Source organism: the organism of the source record quoted next, unplaced genomic scaffold, assembly GCF_019419815.1.
Source record: "Pyrus x bretschneideri cultivar Hongxiangsu unplaced genomic scaffold, Pyrus_bretschneideri_v1 Contig49, whole genome shotgun sequence".
Lineage (NCBI taxonomy): Eukaryota > Viridiplantae > Streptophyta > Magnoliopsida > Rosales > Rosaceae > Pyrus > Pyrus x bretschneideri.
This window is the reverse complement of record NW_025999786.1, coordinates 2,464,833-2,478,077: the sequence shown is the minus strand read 5'-3', so window position 1 is coordinate 2,478,077 and position 13,245 is coordinate 2,464,833. Positions and strand designations below refer to the sequence as shown.

At 38.0% G+C, this 13,245-nt stretch overlaps 1 protein-coding gene across 1 annotated transcript; it reads right to left on the bottom strand.

Annotated features, from left to right (window-relative positions):
* LOC103927893 lies at positions 1-3,662 on the bottom strand. The gene is made up of 3 exons (XM_009336857.3): positions 3,255-3,662; positions 2,044-2,124; positions 1-744 (listed from the first exon to the last, which is right to left on the bottom strand). The coding sequence occupies exons 1-3, from the start codon at positions 3,411-3,413 to the stop codon at positions 337-339; spliced, it is 648 nt and encodes a 215-aa protein (XP_009335132.1). The 5' UTR covers positions 3,414-3,662; the 3' UTR covers positions 1-336.
* Positions 3,663-13,245: the final 9,583 nt, after the last annotated feature.

Genomic DNA, 13,245 nt, shown 5'->3' with positions numbered 1-13,245 from the left:
TGACTGAAATCTTCAATTGTCATGTAAAGCAGAATCAATACATTTACAGAGATAATCTTTCAACATTAAAAGCAATGCCTAATAGAAACACAACGGTTTTTGGTAAAACAAAACGAAACAAAAAGCAATACAAAAAAGATGCTTACAGAAGATGGAGAAGACCAAGCCATTCTCAAACAAGACAGCAAAAGTAAATTAAATTGATTGCATTACCGCTTCCATGTGCCGTCTTCCCTATGGAATTGCACCAGAGAGGAGCTTTGTATTGTCAGGGTTCTTCCAAAGACTTCTGACACCGTCCCATGGGAAATACTTGGATGAACCAACTGAACATTTTCAGTAGGTAGAATCATGACCAGGACTATCCGCATGCATGTCCATCGAGGTATCATTAGAACTTGGAGGATTAGCATCCCGGTTTGGGTGGAGAAAGCTAGGTTCACTGTTTCGGGCTCCATTTCCAGACGGCAGACCTGCTCCTGGATAATATCCATCTTGAGAAATGTGATAGTGCTGAAGACTCTGGCGAACAGGGCTTGACAAAGCATTTGAGAAGACTGAATTCTTAGATTGGTGATCGCATTGTTCAGAACGAATTCCCTGCCCAGTATTTGTTGGACCAGATGACCCAGAAGTAACTGGGAAACCTGAGTTTGAAAAATGAGCAGTGGGCTGCAGATGCTGATGTTGGAGTGGCAACCTAGGGGACATTGATGGCTCCTCCCCACAATAGTCCAACTCATTCTGCATGGAGATAAGAAAGATATTTGTAAGCTGTACAAATGAGGTTTAGATTATTAAATTTTACATATTGTAAGAGCACATCCGTTGCTACATATCATGAATTTCTTTATTAAAAAACAGGCATGATCCATACACACAAGAAATAAACTTATCAGTACAAAACCAAGGTTTAGAAACATTCCTCCATGGATGTTGATTGGTAAGAACCACCTAAGAAAACCAAACTCTTAGGGCCCGTTTCATAACCATTTTGGTTTTTTATTTTAGTTTTTATTTTTTGTGCTTGAGATATGGGGGAAGTATACAGTAGAAAGAAGACATGAAGAAGAGTAGAGGACTGTATACTTTTGTTTCTTATACATTTCTCTACATCTCACCCACCATCATTCCTCCACCCTTCATCACCCCTCCTTCCTCCTTATACTTTCCCCATATCTCAAGCACAAAATGTAAAATCTAAAAATCAAATGGTTACCAAACAAGCCCTTAGTTTCTAGTTAACAAAGGGTATAAAAGTATTCCCTTGAAAAAAGGAGAATCATTAAGCTGTGCAATGTTTAAAGTTTCAAACAGGTTCGAAAGTTAAATTCTGGATACAGGCCCAATTCCACAGAATATGCCAACCATGAAATTAATTCCTTCCGTTGGGCGAAAAAAGAAGGTTGGAATTCTTCAACTGGGAAAAATATGGAAATAAACCCTCACAAAAGTTCAGCTGAACCACAGCAATGGTAATCTGAAATGAAACCATAGGTCACAATGTTGCACTTATAAAAGGTCTTAATCTAGTAACACCTAACCCTATGCTCTCCTAGAAGGCAAATACAAACATATACGAGATATATACTTAGCATGTACATCAAGTCTAGAAAGAGCAAATGTCAAGTAATCAACATGAGATTCAAGAATGCATTAGTAACATGTTACATGAGGGATGGATAGAATGTACAGAAGAGAGGAAGTGACATCATCCAAATAAACTGCAAATATTTTTTAAAATATATAATAAACCCGTAAAAAGTTAGTTGATACAAAGGGTGTGTGCTTAATGGACTCTGCTAAAAAAATTAACGCCGTCACTAATATATAACATCCCTGAAAGAAAGACACACTTAAGTTTGATAGAACCGTTTTGTTTTACACAAAGTTTGAATGTCAAAGAAGCAACTTCGTGTGTATGTCTCTGCGCGCAACATCCCTGTGTTCTTTTGCCCTCTGGATAGGTTATCACACTATGAGACAAACAAGATGGAACAATATATCCTTTATGAAAACAAACATAGAAAATAGTAAACAAACCTGAAGATAATTTACTATATCGACTGTTGTAACTCGTGAGCCTCCATCTTGTTGTCTACAGATCCACTGATATATTTTATCCTGAAAAAACATCCAGCACAGTTTCATCAATGAAATGTTGAAAACAGATATGCAGCCCATCTTTAAAGCAAATTTACACATTAATAGGGCAATTATGTGTGCAAAAAATTTATACAAGAATGAATATGCACAGATATTAATAAACATTGTAGACCAATTGCACTATTGGCTACCAGCAACAAAAATTGCATGTCATTTTGAAATGGAAGCATAAAGCAACGTTTGAGACCTCGCACATTCAATCAACTAAAAGGAAACAATATATTTAACAAAATTTTAAATTCATAAAAAAGTCACACACCATCCGGCTGGTTTAGCCAGTTCACAAGAACCCTGTATATCGCAGGAAGAAAATGTGAAAAGCCAAAACAATGTACAAAAAATATGGCTACGGGAGAAAGGAAAAAGGAACATAAAAACCTCTTACTCCAAAAAATGGTGGAGCCCAACTCAACAGAGAGTAGAGACTTGCACCATAATTTGCAAGAGAACGGCAAATCAATCAGTTGGAGAAAGGAAATGGTACATATGTTTGTGTCATGAGCGTTGAATACAAAACCCTTTGCAAAACCAACTTTTCAAAAACATATCCCACTCGAAGTTTTATGCCAAACAACATCAGAACAGCAGTAAGAATCATACAAATTTCCGGACTTTAAGTCCGACTGCCGTGTTTGGAGGGTAAAAGAAATATCATTTTGTCAACATAGGGATAAAAATCATTCATGTTATCTAATGTTTAGGGTTTATTAAGATGTAAATATAATATCCAATTACAAACAAAAAATTCCTTTCACAATTGGAAATCCCCACCAATTATCTTAAGCACTTTCGACAAGTTTAACATTAATATTCATTACAATTCCTACAGATACAGAAAAAGTTGGTGTCTTTCTCATCCAACCTTATTGGCAATGACATGACATGCTCACTCAAAACTACCATTCACCCAATTCACAACCAAACGAAATACACCAATTAACCACGAAACCCCAATTTCTATCAATAATTGGAAACAAAAAATTGTGACTTTGATTTGATCCTGATGTAGAACCAAAAACCCAATGAGGGAATCAGCGATTAGATAAACAATCAACAAATAAAGAAGGTAGAGAGAGAAAGAGACATACAAGGGCGTGGCGTTCACCGGCTTGAAAGGAGAGTTTTTGGTGGTTCATGGCCTGAGTGTAGAGCTGAGAGAGGGAATTAGCGGCGCTGCAGAAGGAGGTATACATGCTTCGATCAACCTCGTCTAGGCTGGTGGCCACCGACTTTCTCTTCTTCCCCATGGCAGGCAGTTTCTGTCTCCAACAATCTCCTTCTTCTTCTGATATGATATTATCAGAAGAACCAGGTTGTGGGTTTTGCGTGTGAGGCCAAACTGGTCCTCTGAAAATCGAAATTGATCGATTGAGAGAGGAGGAAGAAGAGTGAATCGAATTTATATGGGAATTTGGGATTTTTGGGGATTTGGGGGACTTGGATGGAAATCCAAATGGGTGTGGGTGTCTTTTGGTTTGGGCTTTTTTTGTTTGGTTTTCCTTTTGCAACAATTATCACGTCGACATGGAGCACAAGAGGGGTTTCACCGTTTCAGAAGAGGGAAGGACACATGCTTTACTATCTTGGCAATTCGCCCCACGTGAACATTGCTTCCATATCCCAACAGTTACTTGCACTCTAATCTTACTTTATTTCCGAGCACCGTTTTATTTCTGTTTTTTTTTTTTTTTTTGGACAAACGATATTATTTATACTTATGGAATCAGAGATGGACTAAGTCTCACACTAGACCTTCTTTTTTTTTTAGCAAAAAAATTAAAAAGAGTCTCACACTGACTCTTATTTCTTCTTCTAAATCAATGATTTATAAGAGGTTTCTTAAGGTTTAGTTGAATTGTAAGGATATCTCTTTCGCTGTTGAAATTACACAAAGATCTAGTCACACTAGACTCTAATTTCTTCTTCTAAATCAATGATTTATAAGAGATTTCTTAAGATTTAGTTGAATTGTAAGGATATCTTTCTCATTGTTGAAATTACACAAAGACCTAGTCAATTTGTAATGTCCCTAAATAATAAGTTCAAGAAATATATAATAGAAAAATGCAGTATCAATAAGTTAGAATCTCAAGTTTTTTTTTTCTCTCATACAGATATCATAAATGTTCATAATCCTGATCGTAGGAATACTAGCTCTGTTGGAATATTAGTTGTTTATTTTTATTGTTTGGGTTTTAGGCCCAACCCATTAAATTAGGTTTTTGTTTCCTTGCTTATTAAGATTAGTTTCTCTTTCGTTTAAATTAATAAAGTTTTATGTTTTGTTTGTTCGTCATATCCTCTAATTTTCAACTAGCTAAGTGTTGACAATCCTCGAAGATCAATGCCTATGATATTTTCTCGCTTGATAGAATGATTGGTCTTTGAGTCGTTGGTGTCAAGGAGACCAACACAAATATGTCGGGTGAATTCATTAAACACGACCAAACAAGAGTTCTTATATGCAATGGCGTAGTTAGAAATTAATCGATGGGTGGGCTAAGCTAAAATTACTACTAAAGTAATAACTTGAAGCAACATATTTGTACTATAGGAGTTTTAATTTGTTAATATTAAATTATAATACTGGTTAAGGTGATGAGTCTATTTAACATTTATTAGCTCTTATTTTCCTCAAAAGCACCTTTAAGATTCAAAATTTTCATTTACTAAGTGGAATATGTCTAGTGGAATTCCTCTTCAATTGTAAGTGAGAGGTCTTATTTCAAGTATTGCAAAAGGTGAATTTGAACCACATTATTGCTAGCCCATTTTGAGACTAAGCCCACCCCTTCCCTTAGTGTAAATAATATTATTTGTTCAAAAAAAAAAAAAAACTCAAAAGATTAATATTTTTAAGCTTAAAGAACCAAAACTCTCTCTCTATACTATAACCTTGTTCTTGGCTTCGCCAGTGCTCATACGGAAGTTTTTACTTACAAGACAAATAAGAAACTTTATTGTTATAATAGTGCAATCGTCCTTAGACCTAGGGCACCATATTTGTCTTATGGATACGTTTTTTTTATCATTTAATGATGCATCATAATCCTTTGGTTTGTTGCACGCATTGTTGGAGTCTTGGACTTATTCATAGAGGCATGTGCGTGTACGACAGGTGTGATCATTACACTCAACGAGAAGAAGAATACTCTAAGAAATGCTTTAGACCATAACCCCACCCTTTAATACCTATTTTGTTCCTCGTGTATGTAAATATTACCCTACCCTTGGACTATTCTGTTCTCCATTGAAAATAAAGTTGTAAATAAATTTTCAAATCTATGTAAATAGTACCCCACGCTTGAACATCTATTTTGTTCCTTATCATAAATAAGGTTGTAAATACTATGTAAATAGATTTCAGTATATGCAAATTTCCATATACAATACATATACATATTTTAAACTTTTACATGTTTTATATAGCTTTAAAACTTGCAACATCGCGCAGGCATCCTTGCTAAGTTTTCGTCTAAAACTTCAAGACTCATTCATTCTCTCTCCACTACCACTTCCCCTTGTATGCGCCCATAGCCTCGACCCTAATCTCCAACTCTTTACACACCTCATTTTTTTATTTTGTCAAGCTTTACTCAACCTCATTCACTCACTTAATTTTGCAACAACTAACACAGAGAAGTTGTTACATCTTTAAGGAAAATAATGAAATTTGAATCAAACAAACTAAATTACATAAGAATGATCAGCCCTACCAAAATAGGTTTTAATCCTTTTTTGCAGAAACACCCAAAAATAAATCATGTGTGATACTCTTAAATATATATATATATATATGTGTGTGTGTGTGTGTGTGTGTGTGTGTGTGTGTGTGTGTGTGTTGTAGCCTATTTTATCTGACAAAGGTGAAGGGGCCGGCGGCAAGAAGAAGAGAGAGTGAGAGAGATGTGTGTCAGGAATGTGTGTGTTCTCCCTCCTACATAGTGCCTTTATTTATAGTAGTAAAAGGAGAGAAGAAATTCCTTCATCCCCAAGGAATACAAGTTGTAATAGGAAATGATAACTAGATCGAATATAATCTAGGATTTACACAATCACACTTAAACTAGGAAAGTTTACAAAATACTCAAGGTAGATTTAGCATAATGCAGAAGTTGAGGAAGTCGACTCGTCGGCACTGATTCTGAGGAAAATAAGGTAGGAACTTGCATAAGTAAATGAGTCTCGCTAAAAACCCTAAGGCTATGACAAAAACCCGAGGAGGGACAAAATCCATAGTCTAAGGAAAAATGTGTGAGAAATGCAAAGTCAAAAGAACATCTACGAGACGTCATCATAGATATGACTAGCGCAAGGTGGGTGCCTCGTTAAAACCTAGTTAGGTAGCAAGAACCCAGTGGGGAAAATGCTCCTAATCGTAGAGAAAAAGAGTACATTAAGATCAAACAAGTATTCTTCAGGATACTCCCCCTGAGTTTGACATAATTCCAAAGAGAAATAGCAATGTTATAACTTAGAAAGTTTACTCATACAAGTTTCTTAAATGTCGTCTTCGGCAGTGATTTGGTGAAGAGGTTGGCCAAATTGTCTTGTGAACGGATTTGCGTGACTTCATTCTTCTGATGCTCTTGTTGTTAATGTGAAAAGAAGAACTTCGGCGTAATGTGCTTGGTGTTGTCTCCTTTGATGTTACCCTTCTTGAGTTATTCAATGCATGTTGCATTGTCTTTAAAGATCGTCGTCGGGACATCAATGGCGGGATAAATATCGCATGAGCTTCGAATATGGCCCACTACTGCTCTCAACCAAAAGCATTCCCTAGTTGTTTCATGTAATGCAAGAATTTCAGCATGGTTAGAAGAAATGGCAACTAAGGTCAGTTTAGTTGACCTCCAAGAGATTGCGGGTGCCTTAAACGGTAAAGACATAACCCATTTGAGAACGTGCCTTATGCTGATCAGATACGTATCATGCGTCGGCATAACCAACAAGGCGAGAATTGACTCGATAAGCAGGGGTGCAGCATCATTCGAGGATCCATAGGGATAGAACAAGCCCAAATCCATAGTACCCTTAAGGTAATGGAAGATGTCTTTCATGCCAGTCCAATGTCTAAATGTAGGTGCATTATTGTATCTTGCCAAAAGATTAACAGCAAATGAGATGTCAGGGTCTAATGCATTGAGCTAAGTACAATAAAGCGCCTATAACACTTAGATAAGGAACTTCAAGCTCCAAAATATCTTCATCATCCTCCTTCGGACAGAAGGGATCTCGTTTTGCATCTAGCGATCGAATGACCATAGGAGTACTCGAAAGCTTCGCATTAAAGCGGCGCAACACCTTCTCGATGTAGTTCAATTGATGTACTAAGATTCCATCCGAACAATGCTCTATCTCAAGATCGAGACAATATCGAGTCTTACCTAGATCTTTCATCTCAAATTCCGACTTCAGGTGCAAGGCAGTTCTTACGAGCTCTTTAGGAGTTCTGATGAGGTTCATGTCATCGACATCTAATTCAACAATCGAAAATCTGGAATGTGACTTCTTAATGTACACACAAGGGCAAAGTTTGTTGTTCACATATCCCTAACTAGTTAAATACTCACTCAGATGGTTATAACACATTCTTCCGGATTATTTCAAATCGTAGAATGAACGCCTCAGCCGAATCGAGAGTGTGTTCCGGGGTTTGGAAATATTTGAACCACTTAATGTAAATCCTTCGGGAACTTTCATGTAAATTTCCATATCAAAATCCCATAAAGATACGCAGTTACTACGTCCATCAGCTGCATACTCAGTTTTTCGAAAACTACCAAACTGATAAGGTAGCGAAAAGTAATCACATCCATAACGAGTGAATAAGTTTTGTCATCGTTAATCCGGGGCGTTGTGAGAAACTTTATGCAATAAGACGAGCTTTATAATGCACAATTTCGTTCTTCTCATTACACTTCCGAACGAAAACCCATTTTAGCCAACGGGCTTCACATGTAGAGGAGTAGGAGCTACAAGGTCCAAACACATTATGTTTCACAAGCGAATCGAGTTAGACTTGGATTACTTATTTCAGTTTGACCAATCAGTTCTACGTCAACATTCATCAACGGAACGCGGTTCAATGTCATCGCTCAACATGAACTCAGTGGCTACTGCAAATGCTAATGTATTATCAACAATCATCTCATTTCTACGCCACACATCATTTAAGCTAGCATAATAGACCAAAATCTCACGATTCTCAGGGGAATGATTAGTTTATTCAAGGACGCTTCTATAATCTAGAATTTCTTCATGAGTTGGATAGAATGAGTAAGCGATAATCAGATTCACGGTAGGCTCTTGGGACCTTGTGTCGTGGATTTCCTCTTTCGGGGGTGTGAATCCTTTGAACTAAGGGGTCTGCCACGCTTTTGTGTAAAGGCAGATGATTGGCTAGCCGTTAATGTACGTAGATCACCAAGATTGGCATCTTAGACCTCCAGGAGGGAGGTCTGTCGTACACTTGGTACATCTATCTCTACAGGTGTATTCGTAGCTGAAATATGTGATCTTGTCACACGCGCTAAATCGGTGAAAACATATGGCATGCTTTGAAATATGCTCTGGAGATGTAATATGCGTTGCACTTCTGTTTCAGACTGAGCGGTGCGGGGATCTAAATGAGACAAAGTGGGGTCGTTCTTCATGAACGTTGACATTCTTATCTCCCCCTAACGACGGGAAGATTGTCTCATACAAGTAACAAGCCACGAAACGAGTGGTAAACAGATCGTCTGTCAAAGGTTTTAAGTAATGAATAATCAAAGAAGAATCATATCCAACATAGATTCCCATATTCGCTGAGGCTCCATTTTTGTACGTAAGGGCTGCAGATCGGCACATATATCTCACAACCAAAAATGCACAGATGAGATATGTCGGGTTTGTATCTGGTAACCAATTGAATGACACTAAATGGTTATGTCACAACAGCCTTAGGCGGACCAACTTTGCTGCGTGTAATATTGCATGGCCCCAAGCAGCGATCGGGAGCTTGGTACGTATAACCAACGATCGAGCAATCATTTGTAAGCGCTTAATGAAAGCATCTATCAGGGCCGTTCTGGGTGTGAACATGGGGTACCAGGATGTTCAACTTTAACCCCAACCGACATGCAATAGTCATCAAAAGTTTTAAATGTGAATTCTCTAGCATTATCCAATCGAATAGATTTGATCGGATAATCAGGGGGTGAACCCTGAGCTTGATAACCTAAGCTAACAATTTGGAGAATGCAGCGTTCCTTGTGGACAACAAACACACAAGTGACCAATGTGTGGAAGAAACAACCAAAACCATAAAGTATCTAAATGGTCAACATGGAAGGGGAATCGGTCCACAAATGTCCCCCTGAATCCATTACAGAAAAATGGGAGGATTCGAACGAATCTTGTCATAAGAAGGCTTAGTAATAAGTTTTCCTATGGAACATGTTTGACATGTGATTCCTTGGATCGAACCTAAACTTCGGGTTAACGGATGCCCATGTGATGATTTGAGGATTCGGCGCATCGCTATTCGTCCAGGATTTCCCAAATGATCATGCCAAAGTGTAATTTCGTGCGCAGTCCCAATAGTAGGGCCGGTCACATAGTGGCATTCTATGGGGCGTATGGTCATAGTATACAAACCACTCGGGATACGCTTCATCTTCTCTAGAATACGCTTCTAGCCATATTCGTAAGAAGTTATGCACATAAATTCAACTCTGTTTTCTACGTGAGTTTCAGTGTGGTAATTGTTATCTCTAATGTCCTTGAAACTTAACAACGTTCTTCCGAAATGTGGAAAATAGAGTGCCTCAACAATGGTTAAGATTGTACCATTGGACAACATTATACGTGCCTTACCGTATCCTTCTATCAGGTTGGATGGGCTTGAGAGGGTTGTCAGATGTGCATTTTTAGGTATAAAGTTAGTGAAATAGATGTGTTCACGCAAAACAGTGTGCATGGTTGCACTTTTTGCCAGACAACTAACTTTCCCACTAGTCATACCTAGAATGAAAAATTAAATCGAATCGGTCACATGCATAAAAGTTCTAAAAACGAATATCAATTCAAAATAATTTCATTTATTCAAGGATGGTAATGAATGACAACTTAATATCCAAAAACAAATTACCAACAAATAATTCAAACATAAAGGAAAATTGTTCAAAAATCAACCAAAAACAACAAAAAAAAAAGGGGAGGGGGAGGGGGGTTCGGCCACTAGGTGGAATTCGATCCCATTATCCAATTTTAACTAACTAAAATTGTTTATGTCTAATATTCTAATCTTCCATAGGGGTGGTATCCTCTTGAAAGTTAGAAACCTCCATCTTTGTAGTCTCTGGTTCGTCCACTTGCACAAAATTTGATTCAAACTTCTTACGACGAGAATGATATTCATCTACAACTTTCTTGGGAGCTCAGCTAATACAGGACCAATGGTCCTTTGAACCATAGTGATAACACATGTTCGCATCCATGGTTTTAGGTGCTTTGCCCTTATTCTTGAATTTTAGGGCCTTAAGAGCAAGGTTTGAGCACTTCTGGGCTTTGTTTCCTCCCTTGGATGGACCTTGACTCTATTGACCTTGGTGGGATGGCTTATGGCCACCCCTACCACGCCTCTTTTGGCGTTTTGGAGTTGATTTGTGCTATAATGTGCTTCAGGCACAACAGTCGCCCTAATAGGTCGAGCTTGATGATTCTTCATCAACAGCTGATGCTGCTTTTCAGCAAGAAGTAAAACAAAGATCAAATCCAAGAACTTAGTGAACTTCTAAGCTTTATATTGTTGCTGCAAGACAATATTAGAAGCAGACAATGTCGAATACGTCTTCTCTAGGAGATCCTCTTCGGTCAAAGTTTCGTTACAAAATGTGATCGGATTCAACAAACTTTAGAATTACATTCACTCACAAACTTAAAGTCTTAAAAGCGCAAATGTTGCCAGTCATGTCTTGCTTCAGGCAAGAATATGTCATTTTGATGATCAAAATGATGAGCCAAAGCGACTAATAATGCACGTGGATCTTCCTCAGCAAGATACTCAGTTTGCAAGGGGTTATGAATATGTCTTCGGATGAAGATCATAGCAGTGTCTTTTTCATCTTCGCCAACAGGGTTGTCCGTCTTTTCTTCAATGGTAGGACGCAAGTTCTTTGCAGTGAGATGAAGCTTCACATCTTAGATCCACTTGAGGTAGTTCCTTCCAGAGACCTCCAAAACGGTGAAGTCGAGTTTGTTCAAATTCAACATGTTCCTATCACAATATAGATGGACAAGATGTGGTTAGTGTAATGGAGAAAAAATCAATCCATTCACATATGAGTAGAACATACAGGTTCCAATAGACATGTATCGGTTTAATTTTTCAAGAAAAAAAACTTCAGGTTTTCATGGGTGATGTTTGAAAACTTCAGGTTTTCAAACAAGGCATGTTTTTAAGAAACTTCAAGTTTCAAAATAATTATGAACTTCAGGTTCATATATTCCTACAAGCAAGCACAACAAAAATATGCAAATAGAACTTCAGGTCTATGATTGTAATTGAATTAATTATTTGGACTTCGGGCCAAATTTAAAGTGTAGGTGAAAAAATATAAAACCCAAATTGTTTAAAAATATTAAACAATTGAAGCTCGGGCCCCAAAAATATAGGCCAAGGCCCACAGATGGATTGATCAAATTTTGGTCCGTGTGACCCAGGCCCAAAACTTGGGCTCGGGTTTCTCTGGTGCAGGCTTCAGGCCCACGGGGAGGAGAGGGACTAAACGGGCCGCAACAAGTGAGCCCCCAAAAAAATCCACAAGGCCCACTACAGGTGGGCCTAAGAATTTTGTGTTGTTTTTTTTTTTTTTCACAGGCTGATCAAGCCCTAATATTAATAGTGGGTTGAAGGCCCAATATTTTAGATCAGCTGCATAAAAGGAGTCGAGCCCAAACGGGGGTCGCGTCATGTGTGATGTGATACGGGGGAACATAAATGCGCCAGCAGAGCTGGGATCTGGTGCGGCTCACGACGCCGAGACACCATGGCACCTAGAGCTGGTGTTAGGTCGAGCCAAGGATTGGGCCGCATCATGCAAGCCCTGTTCTTAAATTCTTTTTTTGCGACTGAGTTAGCCCAAAGATTTGGGGCTTAGTGTTTCAACCAAAAACAAAAAAGAAAACCACCCCAGCCAGAGCTAGGTGTAGTCACCGGGGATGAAGGCCAGTGCCATCGCTGCATACGGCCGTGTTTTGGGAAAAATAAGGTCATAGGTTCGACAACAAGCAAGTTTTGGGGGATGGAGAGAGTACCTTGACATCGGGGAAAAAAAAACCTAAGAAATTCAAACTAGAATTTCACCCAAATTTGATGAAATTTCTTTGGGAATTTCAATGCTATCGAATCAAAATTACAATACCATGTCGGATTTCATTAGAAAATTGCATGGCAAAGTCGTGGTCTCGCTCCAGGCGATGTGGATTTTCTGGGTTTGGATGCTATGTGCGTCCGGTTTCAAAGGAGCTTTGATGCTTTATGCTTGCTCAGGGTCATGGGTTTGAAGAACCCATGTGGTGATTTTGATTTTTTTTTTTTTCAATTCAATTCATATATAATTCTATTTGATGCATATGCAATTCAATATTTTAATGCATGTACAAGTATTTGATGCAATTCATGGCAAATATCAAATTCACATAATTTCAACAATTATGAATATAATGCATACACAATTTATGTAGAATTTAAAATTCAAAAAATGTAAAGTTGGGTCATGCATTATAGTGAATGTTCATGCTATCAAGGCTGCAAAATATCGAGATTAAAACCGTTGTTTTGATAAAACCTGATTGCGTGATGATATGGATGAATTGCTTTAATGCAGAAAAAACTTCAACGTCAAATTCCTAAGCGTAGCGGTAGGAGCATGCTGATAATGTGTTGTAGCATATTTTATCTGACAAAGGTGAGGAAGCGAACGGCAAGGAGAAGAGAGAGTGAGAGAGGTGTGTGTATCATTGTAGGGGAATGTATTTGTTATCCCTTCTACATAGTGCCTTTATTTATAGTAGTAAAAGGAGAGAAGAAAT

Bases quoted from the DNA above. Each gene is read 5' to 3' on its own strand.
- LOC103927893 (XM_009336857.3), bottom strand. From the start codon at position 3,413: ATGGGGAAGAAGAGAAAGTCGGTGGCCACCAGCCTAGACGAGGTTGAT. The intron at 2,125-3,254 runs GTATGTCTCTTT...ATGTTTTTTCAG, and splicing joins CCGGTGAACGCCACGCCCTT to GATAAAATATATCAGTGGAT. The intron at 745-2,043 runs GTTTGTTTACTA...ATCTCCATGCAG, and splicing joins ATATAGTAAATTATCTTCAG to AATGAGTTGGACTATTGTGG.